We start from the raw sequence: 17,749 nt of genomic DNA, 5'->3' as shown, positions 1-17,749 counted from the left end.
ACAAGGGTCCGATGCCACTCCCCCCCTCGGAGCCGACGAGAGAGCCTCGGTGCCCAGATCCCCCAATAGAAGGTACAATTGAGGCAATTGGCGCCAACGTCGGAACCGAAGGAGAAATGATGATCGGTGCCGACGGTTCTATTGCCTGCGGATCCATTGTCTCCGGCTCCGAGCTAAAAGTAGTCGGAGGAAGAATAGAAATAGAGGCAGTTGGAGCCGATACCTGTTGAGGTGGACTGGACAGAATTTTTGCCAGTGCCTGTGACTTAAGCAACCTACTTACTACTCTCTCCACATCATGATCCGATAATCTAGAGGATCGAGAGGCGTGGGAAGAATGATGGCTACGTTCACTCTGTAATAAAGGTGACTGTGGTGCCGAGTGGATGGACTCCAAGGATGGTGACCCTCAGTCTCTTATGGCTCCGAGACGGCACCAAGATAGCAGATGGAGCCGATAGAGGAGTTGTCTTGTTGGTACCAGCCAGTACCGACATACTTGGTTGGTCAAGTAAAAGAGTTGGCTCCGAAGGTGGAGCCGACGGCTTGACAGACTTAGGGGATTTTGCTGGCTGAGTACTTTTAGCCGGAGAATCCTGAGGCTTCAATAATCCCCGAAGAATTAATTTGTTATTGCGCTCCTGCAGGACCTTTGGACTAAAAGCATGACATATAGAGCAGGAGTCCTGCAGGTGAACAGCGCCCAAACAATAAACGCATCTAGTGTGCCCATCTATCAGAGACATTTTCTGAAAGCATGAGTCACATTTTTTGAAGCCAGATACCTTAGTATCTTTAGACACTATAGAAACAACAAATAATGAAAAACTATACTATAAAAACAAGAACAAAGAGTTTTTTTTTTTACAGTTAAAGAATAGAAGGAAAGCCTCTAATTTAAACAGCTATCCTGGGGGGGGGGGCTCTCTAATTTAAATGAGTTCAAGGGAACAGAAGGCCTGAGAGTTATGGAGCGACGGCCAACAAAGCTAAAATACACAAGAACGCGAAAAAAGGATAAAGGAATATTATCTATATACTAAAAAGACAATTACCTGACAAACTTTCAAGAAAAAAACAGCAATATATAATATCAAAAAGATTATACTAAGCCTGAGCCAGTAAGGAAGCAACCTCGCAGCTGAAGTGGCAAACGAGATCTGGGTAGCCGACGCTGGGAATTCTGGGATAAGGGGTAGCCTTGAGCCAGTAAACAGCTCTCGAGCTATAGAAGATGGCTGAGTTGGAGCCGAGGATTGGCTCCAAACCCAAACAGCAAGAACGAAGGCGAGATAGACAACTTAACATCTATTGTTATGGTAACGTCTAACACAACTGTGCTGTGTCCTTTCATATCACTGTTGCAGTATTCTTTACAACTGGAGAGTACAAAAGCTATTAAAGATGAGAAGAGGGTGGAAGGAGAAAGTCACAGAGCAGCTCTCCAAAACCCTATGAAGGATGCCCTGGCAAAACCCAGCCTAGCGATAGAAATGACATCCAACTTTTAATATCTGGAATAGACTTTCTATTCACGTAAAACAGTGCTCTTCACTGACCCTATTCAAATACAACCTAGATAATTGGATGGGAGAGTGCAAATTCACCCCCAGGGTGGCACCCATGTCCATCATGGACAAGGGTAGCCAGTGTTGATCACAGACCCCCTCTGTTCATAAATTTGTTTTGCAAACTACCCAAAAAGAACAAATGGGGATACTTGGGATTAACATGGCTAGGCTTGTAAAGGCTCTTGGGCCACTAGCCTAGTAACCTCCTATGAACTTATGTTTAGTAAGAGTACAGAAGACTAAATTGTAGGTTCCAAATGGATCTAGCAACCAGACCCTCGAAAAAAGCAGCAGAAAAGGCAACCACCCTAACAGAAGACGACAGATGTTTGCCATGAAATGAAAAGCAAAAAGAAATGGCTTTAGAGATCCAGCTGGAGATGATTTGCTTAGAAACAGTGAAACCCAAAGTCCTGGAATAAAAAGAAACACTAAGCTGCTCAGATTTCCTGACATTTTTTTATTTGGTCCACATACTACCAGAGTGTCTACAGGTGTAAATAATCCTCCACTAGCATTCTGTGGACAGAGGAAAAATAAGGAAGATGAACTGTTTGATTCAAGGACAACTCATTAACCTCCCTGGGCATAAAGGAAGGATTGGCACAAAGTGATACCCTGTCCCTATAAAAAAAACTAAAGGGTGGAAATGCAGTGAATGCCTGAAGATCAGAGGATCTTTAGCAGAACAGCCACCAACAGTACAATCTTTCAAGTACAGTGCAGCAAGGAAGAGGAAAATGCAGGCTCAAAAGGGAAACCGAGTTATTTCTCAAGAACAAAATTAAAGTCCGAAGAAGGAGGAACATGCTTTCTTGGGGGCTTACTATGAATAACACCTTTCATAAATTGTTTGACTTCAAAACAAGAAGCAAGAGGCAGTTTCAAGGGCACACAAACAGAAATGGCTGACAAATGAGCTTTTACAGATGGATATGGCAAACAAGAAGAGAGCAACTCACACAACTAAGAAAGGACTGTAGGAATACTCACAGAAAAAGTGTCCAGGTCATGCTGGAGACACTCAACAGAAAATCTCTTCCATTTAGCCACAAATTATTTTCTGATAGTAGGTTTTCTGGCCTCTTGCAAAACCCAAAGCATGTCCTCAGAAAATTGGTACTGAAAAGGAATCAAATCATATTGCCCAATGAGTCAACTGAAGTGAGGGTGAATGAAAGCTCCATTGTCCTGTGAGAGAAGATTCATCCTGTGAGGTAACTTGTGATGACTGCCACTGGCCAGATAAAACAGAAGGGGGAAGCAGTGCTATCTGGGCCAAAAGGGAGTCGACATCAAAATTCTGGACCTGTCCCTCATGATCTTGTCCAGAACATTTGGTAGCAGAGGAAGAAGGGGAAAAGCATACAGAAACATCCACTTCTAGGAAAAAGACATGGCATCCACTCTCCAAGCCAGAGGACTTGGCACTCTGGAACAGAACTGGGGAAGTTGTCTGTTCAGAGGGGAGATAAAAAGATCTACTTGAGGTGTACCCTCTGATGTACAATGCACAGGAACATTTCACTATGAAGCATCCATTCATGAGGACTTGCCCTGGACCTGCACAAAGTGTCTGCCACAATACTGTACTCTTTGAGAATGCAAACCGCCTGCAATTGCTGACTAACCAAAATATCTCAAGTCTAAAGAGAGAGCCTGCAAAGAAGGTAAGACTTTGTGCCCTCTTATTTACTGATATACCACATGATTGTGGCATTATCTGTGAAAAACCTTAGCGAGCCTGGAGCCCAAAGGGAGAGGAAGGCATGAAGAGCCAGAATTAGAGCTCTCATCTCCTTGATGTTGACATGGTCTGCCAGTTGTTGAAGAGACCAAGGTCCATGGACCTTGAGAATGTTGGTGAAGGTTCCGCAACCATGATTAGAAGCACCCATGTACAGCTCCTGACTGGGAAAAGGAACCTGAAAAAGCAGACTTAAATTTAGGGAATCTGGTGACTCCACCAATGGAACTTGAGCTTGAGACAAGGTGAGATAGGAACAGGAAAATTCAGAGGATGGCGGTACTGAAACCAGTTTTGAGATACCACTGAAACTTTTTCATATGGAGCTTGGCAAAGGGAACCATGAGAAGAATGGCTGCCATAAACCTCAGAGCTCAAAGCAATTCCCTTGCCAGAAGGACCGAAAGAGAGAGAAGAAACTGAAAACAGTCAGTCAAGGACAGGACCTTGGGAGGAGGGAGAAAAAACATAATTGCTATGGTCTAAGTCCTACATCCCAGAAACACCTGGTTTTGAGAAGTCAGAACAGACCTTTTGAGATTAAAGGTGAATCCCAAACTGCAGAGAAGGAACATTGTGAAGTGGAGATCCAAAGATAGGAGCTGCTGAGAGGGTTGCCTTAATCAAAAGATAGTCCAAAATACCTGAATATTTGAATTCCCTGAAGTCTGCAGAAGGCTATCACTGGGCCAGATACTTGGCAAAGACACTCAGAGCTGTATAAAGATGAAAAAGGCACAGCAGAGACTTGATAATGTGAGAAAGAAAGAGAAAAACATAAAAACTTTCTGAAGATAGTGTGAATAGGAGTGTGGAGGTATGTATCCTTCAAATCTAGGGACACAGAGTCAACAGCATCTGAAGAAACAACATCCTGAAGGAAGGAACCTTTAGAAAAGTGTTGAGACAGGAGAGATCCAGAATGGGCCCCCAAGACCCCTCCATCCTGGGAACTAGAAACATCCTGGAGTAAAACCCCCTACCTTGCTGAGATAGAGGGCCAGGTTGGATGGTATCCTGTACTAAAAGATCTCAAAGAACCAAAGCAAATGAGGGAGCTGGCAGGCGGGAGGCAGAGGAAAGGCCAGAGAATGGAGGAAGGGACTTCCAAACCATAAAATAACCATGTTGGATAATGAAAAGCCCTCAAGAGTCTGTGGTTATCTGTTGCTAAACAGGAAAAAACAGAGTCAACCTGAGAAACAGGAGACTCTGACCAAGGGGTGGAAGTGGTTGAATGTTAAATGGAAGCAGATTTGTCAGCGGAAAGAAGGCTTTTGACCCTCAAAACCCTGAGAAAGCTTGTCAAGAAAAACTCTCTTGGAAGACTGCTTGCCCCTGGCAGGCTGCTTCAGCTGCCTATGGGCAAAAGAATATTTAGAAATATAATTTCTCTGAAAATTAGGAACTAGAGAACAGAAGATCTGTTTCAGATCTTGCATAACTTTACTCTTACCCTTGAGGATATTAAAAAGCTCAGTAGCAAAATAACCAAAAAGATTCTGGTTGCCTAAGGGAGAATCCATCAGTTTAGCCTTGATGCCTTCTAGCAGAGCCTGCAAGCACAACCAGGATACCTCCTCATCACAGACCCTAATGTTGCTGCACTACAGAAGGCATCAGCAACATCATAACTACATTTAGTAGAATGACAAACCAGCTGAGAAGCATAGCTCAAAATGGAAATGGCAGAAGACTTTGCCTCAGAATCAGACATATCAGACTGAATGCCCCATATTTTGAAATAAGAGCCAGCATATACCTAGTCATTTGGGTTTGGGAATTAATGGCCCTGAAAGTTATGGTATCAAATGTGTACACTTTTTTCCTCATACCTGTCCTTATCATGAGTGCCCTTATCTGAAGGAAAAAGCTTAGAGGCAGCAAATGTATACAATTTTTTCCTCACACCTGTCCATGACTGCCCATATCAGAAGGCAAAGGTTTAGAGGAGGAAAGTATCTCAGATGGTTTATCAGTGGCCAGGGAAATCACTGTAGGGTCAGAGGAAGGACTTTTATACACGTTTGAACTTCAGAGACATTATATATAACCTGTCAGGTTTCTTAGGTGCAGAGGCTGAGAATCAGGGGTTTACATTAAAATCACGAAACCTCACTTGCGCGAATACGGAAATGTCGACACATATATAGCGAACCGTGAAAACACTGAACGTCCTGAAGCATGAAATTTGAAATGTTGAATCGTCACAGTTGGCCAACCCCACCACCCGCTACGTACTACCTACCCAAACAAAATAAATAATCTACACTTCCCCCATATATCCCATATCCTAATCAAACATTCACTACACACAAATGTAACTAACTTTAAACAAACACCCAACTACAGGAAAAGTAGAAATTATGTATACATTCAGCTACACAACTATATTACTATACATACACTTAACATAACCCTACTTCTAACCCTAAAGTAAAGGTTGCATGTATTACTATGTATGCACTTACCTTAACCCGCACCATAACCTTAAGGTCCGTAACTATTGCACACTTACGTTAGGGAGCTATACCAGATAAGGGCCAACTATGACGATTCGACGTTTCGAATTTCACGCTTCAGGATGTTCGGTGTTTTCGCAGTTCACTATTCATGTGTCGATGTTTCTGTATTTGCGTAAGTGAGGTTTCGTCATTTTAATATAGACCCGAGAATCAGAGGCTTGAGAAGCCGAACAGAAAGTGTCAAAAAGGGCAGCCAACACTGGAGAAACTGCAGAATTTAACAAGAACAAACCACCAGTATGAAAGTTAATCCAGTGGAAATCCAGACTGCATATAGTAGAACAAAGAACCACTGGAACACAAGAACTGATAGTCTAGACCAATAACACTTTAATGAAGCGCAATTAAAAACACCTTCCTCTTCAGGCTTAGTACAGAAATGTTGTATCAACAGAACTCCTTTATTTAGTGATGCCATAATTACACATGCTTTTGACGTTCAACAAACAAAGGTTTTAAAGAGACAGTACTGTTCAAGCCTGGGAATATATGTGCAGCTAGGCATAAAATCCAGTAAAATTAATTTAGTCCAATCTGATGTACAATATTTCCATCACGAGCTGAACTATTAGTAACACATACAATAAAAAACTTAAAAACATGAGCAGAACCTTTGTCTTTTTGGCATCTATAAAAAGCACTAGTAATAACTTCTCTTTATATGTCAGATGCATGTTTACTTATCCGATCTTTAAATTTCTGGTTTGTTTTGCCCACAGAGAATGCATTAGACTTTCGACACAAGGCAAAGTAGACTACACTACTGGCATTACAATTACCATAAATATATAACTTAAATACCACAGACATGACTGGATATTTAAAGAGGTTGCAGCTTAGAACATATTGGCAGAAGCTGCACCTACCACATTTAAAAGTGCCCTTCTTCTTAGAATGGTCTAACTTATTAACCATTCTTTGTTCTTTATAGCATAACTTGTTTTTCAAATTTTGACTTCTCTTATGGCCAAAGGCTGGTATATCAGAAAGCAGTTGATTACGCTCAGGAACATCTCTTAGAATATCGAGTGGCAAAAGAAACACACCAGACTCCTCCAGCAGACCACAACTGAAATGAACGGATTAGAAACAGCACAGCTGAATAAACAAGTATAATTTAATTTCTAAGCACTTTCACCTTCAGTAAAGGCATCATCAGAGATAAAATCAGAACACAAGAAGCAAATCTGTTTAAATATACCTCTCAAAAGGTATTTAACCAATAAAAACCCTTATCAAGAACAAGTATAGTAGCATTTAAAGTAACAGTGCATATATATGAAACAAATACAAATACTTATAAAACAGACATAAAACTTAATACTATGCTACTTAAAAGTGTAAACGTATTTAAATAAGAGAATGATAGATATTTAGAGAACAATGGTTGCTGCAAAATTGTTATGAATGATGGCTTCAAAGTGTTTAATTATAGTTACCTTCAACTGGATAGTACACGTTTCGCTTTTTAAAAAAGGGTTTAAGTCTGTGCCCGTCTTTCAGCAGGATATAGTACAAGTGCTATCACATTTTAAACTGTTTGCCGTAAAGCTTAACCTTACATGTTTTTTTAGTGCTTCTCCTCCCTCCCCACGAGTAGTTCCTTGGTTTCAAAATGAAACCAGATAAGGGTGGGGGGCTTAAAATAATTATTTAAGCATTTTTACACTTCTAAGTAGCATAGTATTAAGTTTTATGTCTTTTATATCTGGTTTATATCTATTTGTGTTTCACGTATATGCACTGTTACTTTAAATGCTGCTACACTTGTTCTTGATAAGGGTTTTATTGGTTAAATAACTTTGAGAGGTATAGTTAAAACATATTTGCTTCTTGTGTTCTGATTTTATCTCTGATGATATGTTTACTGAAGGCAAAGGTGCTTAGAAATTTAACTATACCTGTCTATTCAGCTGCACTGTTTCCAGTCCTTTCAATTTCAGTTGTGGTCTGCTGGAGGAGTCTGGTGTGTTTCATTTGCCAATGGAGTTTCACCTTACACTGGGCAGCCTACAAATAGTCACATCTCTTAGAATATGCCAATATTTCTTAATAATATCTTGAACATCATTAGTGTAGGCATTGTAAGTAAGCATGCATCTAACCCTTGAACACCTACTGCAGAATGCCTGGAGAAATCTATTTGGAAGAGCTCATAGTACCTCTTTTGAATGTCAGAAACCTGGAAACAATCCCACTTAAAATGTTCCATCATACATACTACAGTATCTCTAAAGGATAATTCCTTCATAGGGGAATCAGGAGAAAATGAATCCTCTTCCTCAGACTCTGGAGCAAGTTAGAGCAGATATGAGAATAGTAAGTCAATGACTTCTCACCAGAGCCTAAGTGCAGCTTTTCCTCACAGGAACCAGATTCCATATGATGTTTAGAAGGTGTACAGGACTAGAGAACAGAGGCAGGTACAAACAACCCTTGAATGGGCTTTAAAGCAATAAAGACATTGAAACATCACTGAGTAAAATCCTGCCATTCTTTGTGTGGATCTTTTGCCACATGTCTGGTCTTCTGCTTCTTTTTTAGGGGAACATCATCCTTAACAAATCTAGGTGGTTCAGACCCTGCCTAGATTCAATGAGGCTATCAGGCACCTCTTCCCTAGCAAGTATTTGGTGGTTCCCCTTAGGGGAGCTGGACCAATGTGGCAAACGTCTTGCAGACTGAAAACAAAGGTAGCATTTGGACTTGTAACAAAGATGTTCTGAGGATCAGGCACTCATATATCACATATATACTCTACACCTTGTATGTAGGACATACTTCTGACATAGGCACCTAGCAGATGTAAAGGCTTTGTTATGCTGGACAGATGTTCAGCTAGCTATGGCAAAATATCCCAGTTATAAAAATATAGTGCAACAGTAATAAGGACATCTTCTGCCACTGTGGCAGGGACTAGCCCCCCAAACACAAGTTTATTGTGCCTCTTGGTGATAGCTCTGTCCCCAAGGGACAGAAATCTTCATTGAGATGTGAGGCCCCTAAACAATAAACACACTTAGTACGGACATCCTGACTGGGGTTTTGTGCCCACAACCAATACATTTTCTTTTAAAAACAGAGGGCTTTTCTGCTATCCTGTCACTAGAACCTCAAGCAGATGATAAAATAGCAAACAACAGCAACGGCAGCAAAGATAACTATTACAATCACAAAACCACTGCAGAAAACTGTAAAAATACTGCAAAAAACCCAGAAACAAGTCTTAGCAACTATCTGGAGAAAAAAAGGAGCGGGGAAACATTTTTACAGAGGAGGTAGGAAGGTGAGCTGGAAGTAAAAAGAACTCCAAAAAGAGGGAAAAATCCCAAAAAGTCACTTGTCTGACCACCGACAAAGCCTTCATAAGCACTGAGCCAAGAGATCTGTGTCTGAAGCACTCGATGGCAAATGATATCTGAGGTAATTCAGTGCAAGGAGAGAATTATGGGTAAGGGGAAGAGTCTAAGCCTTGGATCCAAAGTCTTGGAGTGGCTGAAGTCGGATCCGAAGTATCCATCACACATGAAGATGCTCAATGTATTTGTTGTAAAATACATTGAAAATTATGCTGATCACGTTTCTTCGTTTTACAGTAAGCAGTCATCGAGACATAACTTTTCTCCTAATACATTATGATTTTTACTCACAGTTTACTTGTTAATATCTGAATACAAAACTGAATTCAAAATACAAAACTATACTGTAATGCCTACCCAAAGAGCATCACCCTCTGTTTTAGGTTTCAAGTACTGCAAGCAGAAGCAAGAAAGGAAATGATTAAGACAATTAAGACAAATATTAAAGTTCTTCACAGCTGTAAATATGACTTACTACTTTTTTCTCTTATGTGGTTGTGCAACTAAAAATTGCAACCAGCACAAATGTTAATACTATACACAACTATAAATACAATAGCTATGCTAACCTTCTGATATATTAACCTACGTTACTTATTCCTGAACTCCTCTACAATTGTTAACTTTCTTGATACTGTGCTGCAGAGATATTTGTTAATGCATCTTTGTGCTAGGATCACACTAAAAAGGGTCCAAGGACCAGTTCACCTCACCCAATTAAAAAATACAAATAAATGACATACAGTTTAAATTAAATGTAAACTGATTCATACATGTGCTCTTATTACCGATAACATATTTTACACTGTACCCAAGTCATGGCTGAAAAGGGATAGTACCACTTACCTGGTAAACAAAATGAAAATAAATACATTAAAAATACATAAGGTGAGTGGGCTCTTAACTGTGTGCTTATGAACCTTCCAAATTTAAGTCAAAGCAACATTCTCTTGAGAAGCCTACTATGTTAAGAGGCTTCATCATCACATCTCATACTATAATTTGCATACGTACTTTGGGAACTGTAAAGACAGGCTTTAAGCCATTTAGTGCTTTTACTGGGAATAATTACAATCAAAGTTCATATATGAGTGGCTCACTGGCAATAAAGCATGGAAATCCTTTATGCAGGCAGACACTCAGGGTTAGGACTGGATACTGCCCAGAGGACTGGATAGTGCCAGTGCAGATCAGCTGCTGCTAACCCTGAGGAAGAAGACAGGTATTGCACCTTGCCTGGCAAATGAGTACAAGACTGCAGTAAAATAGGCTTACTCAGGTAAGCAAATGGGCAAACGCACATGCCCTTCACACATCATGAGTAATCAGGAAGTTTAGGAGACAAAACACTATGGCACCAGTAGTACAGTGGATGTCAGCTGCCTCCCTCCAACATTTTTCCCTCCTATGTAGCTGGGAACACTGCACTATAAAGTTAAGCAATTACATGTATAAAAAAGATACAAAGTAAGCTAGATGGCCAGCAACTGAGGAAAATGAATAAGACAGGTCTACTAGATCATACTGAAGCACTACCTATTACTCTTAATCTACAGTAGACAAACCTACTGCAGCACTGTGAAATGCATAATATAGTGCATACTGCTTCTGAAGTCGCACCATTTCACAAGATAATGAAAATATGTATTCACTTTTCTTTGACTTGATGCAACTCGGAGGCAGTTTATATAAAGATCGAGAGTGTGATGGCACAAGACCCACAAATGGATGTAAGGGATGTAGTTATCCACACACAATAACTTTAAAATTACCTGCATTTGCATTTAACATGTGGCTGTAAGGTGAAAGCAGTAGGAACCTGTAGAAGGTCGTTTATCTATTTGGTTTGCTTCTACTCTTTGAAGCAGACACAATGAGACTAGCAGAAGGAGCTGTCAGGAGGAAAACGGACATAGTGTAGACAAACACACAAAGAGTAGCATGGACAAAATGGTAATTCTTGCAACATTTATCTCATACAGTATGACTGCTTTAGATACTTTATTAATATCAATCTCCTGACTTATCTCTAAATACAGTCATATTAGAAAAGAAAAATGCACAACAAAAATCTTTGTAAAATGTGGTCCTTACATGTATATCTGCAAGGAAAGCCATAGCCCAGGCCACTGTAGATCGCAGTCCTGTTGTTTTAATGTATCTCCGACTAGCTAAAGGCATTCTACAAAAAATAAATTTAATCATGTTATCTTTCCAAAATTAACTAAAATTTAAAGAAAAAAAATCAAGATTTTCCATGCAGTTTGCAAATTGTTAACCTTGCACTTTAAAGCCCAGCATAAAAATACTGTATACACGACAGAAAGTAGTGCATATTCACTTTTAAACAGGTAGTACATGAAGTTAAGAAGCGCAGATAAATGGAAGTTCTGCACTTACCATAATACTAGATCCTCTTCATCTTAGTTCATCCGATAAAGCTATTGGGACTAGAGCTACTTGTAATATCTGATCTGGCCATTTGCCAGTGCTCTTAGCAATGAGATCCTAAACTTTGCCTTCCCATAATGGTCTTCCCCCTACCACTTTCAGACCACGTTTGCCCAGTACCACACAGACAGACCCTGGCATCATAACCATTTAAAAAAATACATGGTAATTTGAAATAATCCGGAAGGGGTTAAGGGGGATGTTACAATGGATGGACAAGGATAAACAGGATCCAGCATTATGTTAAGTACATAACTTCAATGTCTTATTTCATACATTTATCTGATCTGAATACTGGGACAGAATCTCAAGCTACCTTTTCTTCTGGGTGGCACGACATGATACCTTTCATAACTGAAACCTTTAACAACCAAAACCTCAAATGAAACTCTGGAAATCACATTTAGCTTATAATGTTTGGCAAAAGTATGTAAGGTAAATCACGTAGCTGTGACACACATTTCCTCCACCACAGAGTTTCTGAAAAAAGGCAGTGGAGATAGCTATTTATATACTGGAATAAACTTTTAGTTTTGATGGGAGAGTCTTATTGGCATAGTTGAAGGTTATACAATTCTGAAAACCTTTTGGACAGAGTTTGTTTAGAAACTTTTTCCCCAACTTGTTTGATGAGAAGAAAATGAGCAAATGAGAATCCTTCAATTAAAGATTTGATTCTATGCAAACACAACTGTAGTTGATGGTGTCTAATCATTAGAATGATGAATTAGTTGGTTCAGGCTAGATTCTGATACTATTTTAGGAATGAAAGATGGATTAGTCCTCAGACAGACTCTATCCTCTATCCTCTATCCTTGTGGAAAATCAAATAAGGGACAGTGGAGGACAAGATATTGAGCTCCAGTAATTTCCTGGCCGAAGCAATAGCAACTAGGAATCGAGTTTTACAAGAAGGAATTTTAGGATTGTGGAAGAGGCTAGTACAAAAGGTGGTCTTGTCAAAGACCCTAAGACAAAATTTAAATCCCAAGTAGGGGCTGTGTCCATTACAAGGGGCTTAACAGAAAAATCTTTGTAGAAGGCTTTGCATATCTTGTGAGAAGCTAAGAAATGGTTTTGAAAGTTCATAGTTCATAAGCGAATACTAGGCTAACTGCCCTGAAGGGCCATATTAAGCCTAGCCAATAACCTGAGGTCAGAATTAAGCCCTATCACTTGCGTCTAGGAGGAAAACACCTTATCCATTATGACTGCTTGACAGGGGCACAGGAAAATAACTTTCTTGGATGGCATAAGCCAGGGAACCTTGCTGGCTAGGCTTACTTAGGCCCTTGGGCTGATAGCCTAGTACCTACCTATGAACCTATGAGTAAGAGGTCACACAGATAAAACAATTAGTAAAAATTACAAGAAAAACTTAGCCAGGCTAGAGTTTTCACTGTGTAATGCCTTAAATCTCCTGTAAAATAGGCCCATGGGATATATGCAAATAACCCCATTCAGGGCATCAAGTGTCAGCTATATGGCTTCTGAATGCCCATGACTTTTTACTTTTTCTTTTTAAGTCTTTAGGGATACATTCAGGACTATAAAGCCAAACCCCACTACCTGTGGACATGCAAGCTTCGGCCTTCCTATAACCTTGTCAGCACAGCATAAGTGGACTGTTGGTTAAACTTCAGAAACACAGGGTTTTTACATCCAGCTGATGTCAATAACCATTAAGGTGTCTGCAAAATATCCCAACTAAGAGGGGTATGGGAGGGAAGGCATAAAGAAACAGACCTGTCCAGTAAAGGAGGTGGTGTCCATTTTCCAGACCCTGCTGTCTATGGCCCTCTTGCAGTATTTATCTAATTGCCTGTTTTTCTCTTGTGGCAAAAACATCTATTTTTGGCACATCTCATTTCATTGTTAGTGTTAGAAAATTTCTTTGCATGGGTCGGTCTCTGACCTGCTAAGGTGGTCTGCTAGATGGCTGATCTCCCCTGCCAACTGGATATAGAACCGTGGACTGGGATGCTTCCCAGAGCTTCAAGGCTATGCTGCATAGAGGGTATGAGTGGGTACCTCTCTGTTTGTGTATGTACCACATCACTGTGGTGTTGTCTGTCTTATTAAATATAACTCCTGGTTTCCAAAGTTCTTTGAATGTCATTGTGCATTTGAGGACTGCCAACATTTATTTTAGGTTTATATGGCTTCTTAGAAAGGTTTGGTACCATTTTCCTTGGACATGGAGACTGCTTGAATGTGGGCACCAGACCAGGTCTGAGGCATTTGTGGTTAAAATCTGGTTTTCTTGCTGATTTTGAAAGGGCACAAAACAAGTTCCTTCTTTTACACAAGGGAGAATCTGTATCTTGTGGATGAGGTAATGTTTGTATTGACACCAAACATTCTTGAGGTACTACTGAATCTTCCTCATGTGCAGTCTTGCAGGAAGAATCATCAAAATGCATGATGCAATGTGTATCCCAAGGCTCTCTGGACTTCCCTGGCTGCCATAACAGTTTGGCACAAAGAGGCTAGAAGTACCAGATAAGGAAGGTGACTTCTCCTCCCAGCAGGAAGGCTATTTGTTTTTATGTGTCTAACAGGGCTCCTAGGAACACCAGCCAGCCTGAGTGCAAGATTCAGGTTTGACTTCTTAACATTTAAGTGCAACTTGGACCAATGGATGGTTAATCGGAAATTCACCCCTGGTCTGGCTTCTCTGTCTCTGATGGACTGAGGTATGAGTAGTCAGTTGGCAGATCGTAAATCACCACCTAGATAAATCAAATGTGTGGGTCACATTTAGGTTGAATGGCTAGGTTTATAAGGGCCCTAGTGGTTGTTAGCCTAGTACACACCTATGAACCTATGAGAGTGAAACCTAGATTAGAGAAAATGGTCATGGTCATGGTCAAGTGAAGGATGACTGTAATTCCTTGAAAGATGGTCTGGATCACAGAATCATCCAGATAAGGGTAAATTTGAATGTTCTTTGTCGTGTAGAAAGAAATTACTGGGGACAGATATTTTGTGAACACTATGGGTACAGTAGACAACTCAAATGACAGAGCAGAAATTTCATAATGCTTTCCACCTGCTCAGATGCACAGATACCTCCTGTGTGCACATGCACTGGAAATACGGAGGTATGCCTCTTTTACATCTAGGTTGAATAAGAACAACTAAGTTGATAACATGGGCATATGCTTTGTAGGGTAAACATTTTGACCTTGAGAACTAGTAGAAACCTGTTTAACCCTGACAGGTCCAAGACAGGCCTTCAGGTTCCTTTTTTTCTTGGCACTAAGAATCGTCTTAAGTAACAGCCTGCATCCCTTTCTTTTCTATGGAACCCTGAGCTACCAACAGATCTTTTCATATCAATGCCTCTTTTAGTTGGTCAGAAAGAATGGCCACTGGTTTTAGAAGTGAGGCAAACTGATGTTAATTTTATTACATGCAGGACTTGCTGGTCCTGAGAGATGTTTTTCCATTACTTTAAGAATAGGGATAATCTCCCTCCTAGCTTTTGGGGGGCAGGGGAAGGCAGGACTGGGGTTGGACTTGGGTAGGCGGAACAGGGTGGTGCCTGCCTCCACAGTCTGCCAGCTCTTCTGTTGTTTTTGCTGTCTGTCCCTGATGGTCCTTCTCCCTCTTTGCTTGTGTTGACAGGACAGAACCAGGGTTTTCTAGGGTAGCTAATGCACAGTCTAGGTGGCTGTACCAACAAAAATTCCTTAACAATGTGTATTTATTTAGCCTTGTCCTCCAGCTTTTTAAAAATTGCTTCAGCCTGAGGTCCAAAGAGATACCCCTTGTGCAATGGTGCATTCAAGAATTCTGATTTTACATGTTCTTGAAGGAGCTGTTCCCTTAACCAGGCATACCTATTTTGGCATACTGGACTTCAAAAGGGTCTCAGTAGAGGCCTCAGCAGCATGGTCTGTCATCTGAGGGGACTGCAAAGGCATCTGCTCTCCTTCAAATATCACGAGCCTGGGTGGACTTGAAGATGATGAGTAACTGTCATTCACTTCTCTAATTTATACCCTGGACACCCCTTTCCTTGTGCAAAAACTCAACTAAAGACTTAGCCCAGACCAAAAAACAGAAAGAGTAAGAAAGCTTCAGTGTGGAATTTGCTTTTTCACTCTCAAGACAAGTATTGCTCTAAGAAAACATTTCATACACTAATGATAAAAAAGTAGTAAATGGTTCCCCAATGGGACACTTAGCTTTTGAAGTTCTCTTGTATGAACTCAACCAATACACTCCACTCACTTGATGCTTCAGGTTCTGACATCAAGAAAAAACTAACAACATGCATCTGACCAATGACCCTTATACCCAGATGCCCTGACATTAGGGAGAGGACATGCACCAGGCTGGAAGATGGGAGAAACGTCTGTAGTATTCAGGCCGGCGAAAGGCTTCCACATCAAGGAAATCCTAAGTTGTTATGACTGCAACAATGAAACATGATGAACATTGTCTAATACAGGTGCTCAAAAGAGGGTTTTATGTGTGGATACCCAAACAGAGATTCTTTTCAATTTACTTCTATAGACTTTCTGAATAGACTGTCTCTGAGAAGCTGACAAGATATGAGCTATCATCTTTGATAAGGTAAGGTCCTTGGCTATTGCTGTAACTGGAGATGATGAGGATGGTGACCATCATCATCATTGCGACAATGTGAGGTATTGCCAATTATGCCAGGAGAAGTAGGGCAGTGAATGTGTACCATATGCTAGCACAGCTAGCTGGAATTTTGTACATAATTATATGCCATTTGTATACCAAACTGATTTCTACAGATGCTTGTGGTGAAAAATGTATTTGCAAAGTTGCTTGTGTTAAAACATGTACTAACAGTGGCTCCTGACTGTACTGTAACTGATTAAATGTATTTGTTTTAACAAAGGATATTGTAAGAGAAGAGGTTAATCTCAGTCCAGCTAAATGAAAAATAGTAAGACACTGAATTACTTAATTTAGGCCATAAAGATTGTGTCTTACGGTTCTGACTGCAGTCAGAGATGAAATGTCTGTGCCAGAGAATGGTGTATTAACTCCTGTAGGAAGAGTGGAAGTGGTTTATTGTTTTATAACCCCCAGAAGCTGCAACAGATCTTATCAAAGTTCTATGTGTGGGTATTATTGACACATATGGCCTCAATCCTGGCAGCTTCTAGTCAAGGGGGTAGTATGGGAACCAGAAGTCATATGACCAGATGTGTGTTATGTCATTCTGTAAGCCAGCTCTGTAATGATATTTTAATACTAGGTGAGAATGATGTCTCAAAACTCTCTGTTTTGGAACCTGCAAAGAAGAACCCTTCACCTACTTCATCTTGCCTTGCTAGTCTAGTAAGTGACCATGGAATAGTAATTCTTTACATCAGTTAGGAAAATACAGTGAGATTAGTTAAGTATTGTTCTTCTGTATCTGTGTGAATCTATTCTTCTGTGTTATTTTAATATTTCCTGTGATTCGAACTATGGTGCTTATTGCAAACAGATATTTACATTTTTCATGTTATTTTCTTATTAACTATATTTAAACGTTTCATTGTGGGTGGTCCTTTATAGAATATTTTAACCTTTGAGAGTATTCATATCCATTTGGTGATTCTGTGGCCACTCCTGAAAGCCTTACTGCACTGGTCAAAACACTACCATTTGTACTAATATTAATTCCACTCAGTATAATTGGGCACCCTTGTAAGAGCCTTAGAGTAGCTGGCTTTGGAGTGTCTGGTGGCAGTAACTAACTTATAGTCTGGGTAGAAGGGGGCATGGCTAGTAAATCTGTGCCAGCCTTTCTCAGGTGTGTGTGTGTGTGTGTGTGTGTGTGTGTGTGTGTGTGTGTGTGTGTGTGTGTGTGTGTGTGTGTGTGTGTGTGTGTGTGTGTGTGTGTGTGTGTGTGTGTGTGTGTGAAAATCAAATCTCAAAGTGTGTGTGTGTGTGTCAGCTGCTTGGAGCAGGGACACGAAGCACTGATTTCGCAGAGAGGGTGCTGGAGGACTTGGCTTGGACACTTGGCTGAGGACTCAACTCTATAGCTGTCCTAGTGGGGAAGGCAGAGAGAAAAATCCAGACCTTGGACTGAGTGTGTTCCCTGTGTGCTCTTAAGGA

At 40.5% G+C, this 17,749-nt stretch overlaps 1 protein-coding gene across 1 annotated transcript in view; it reads right to left on the bottom strand.

The window, feature by feature from the left end:
* THUMPD2 (THUMP domain containing 2) overlaps nucleotides 1-17,749 on the bottom strand; it is an 898,882-nt gene that overhangs the window by 579,071 nt on the left and 302,062 nt on the right. The window contains exon 7 of the mRNA XM_044060164.1: nucleotides 11,297-11,384. Within this exon, the coding sequence (XP_043916099.1) occupies nucleotides 11,297-11,384 (88 nt within the window). The remainder of the gene's footprint in view (nucleotides 1-11,296; nucleotides 11,385-17,749) is intronic.

Source organism: Protopterus annectens, chromosome 1.part2, assembly GCF_019279795.1.
Source record: "Protopterus annectens isolate FY-2018-M chromosome 1.part2, PAN1.0, whole genome shotgun sequence".
NCBI lineage: Eukaryota > Metazoa > Chordata > Ceratodontiformes > Protopteridae > Protopterus > Protopterus annectens.
This window is presented reverse-complemented; position numbering and strand designations above follow the sequence as displayed.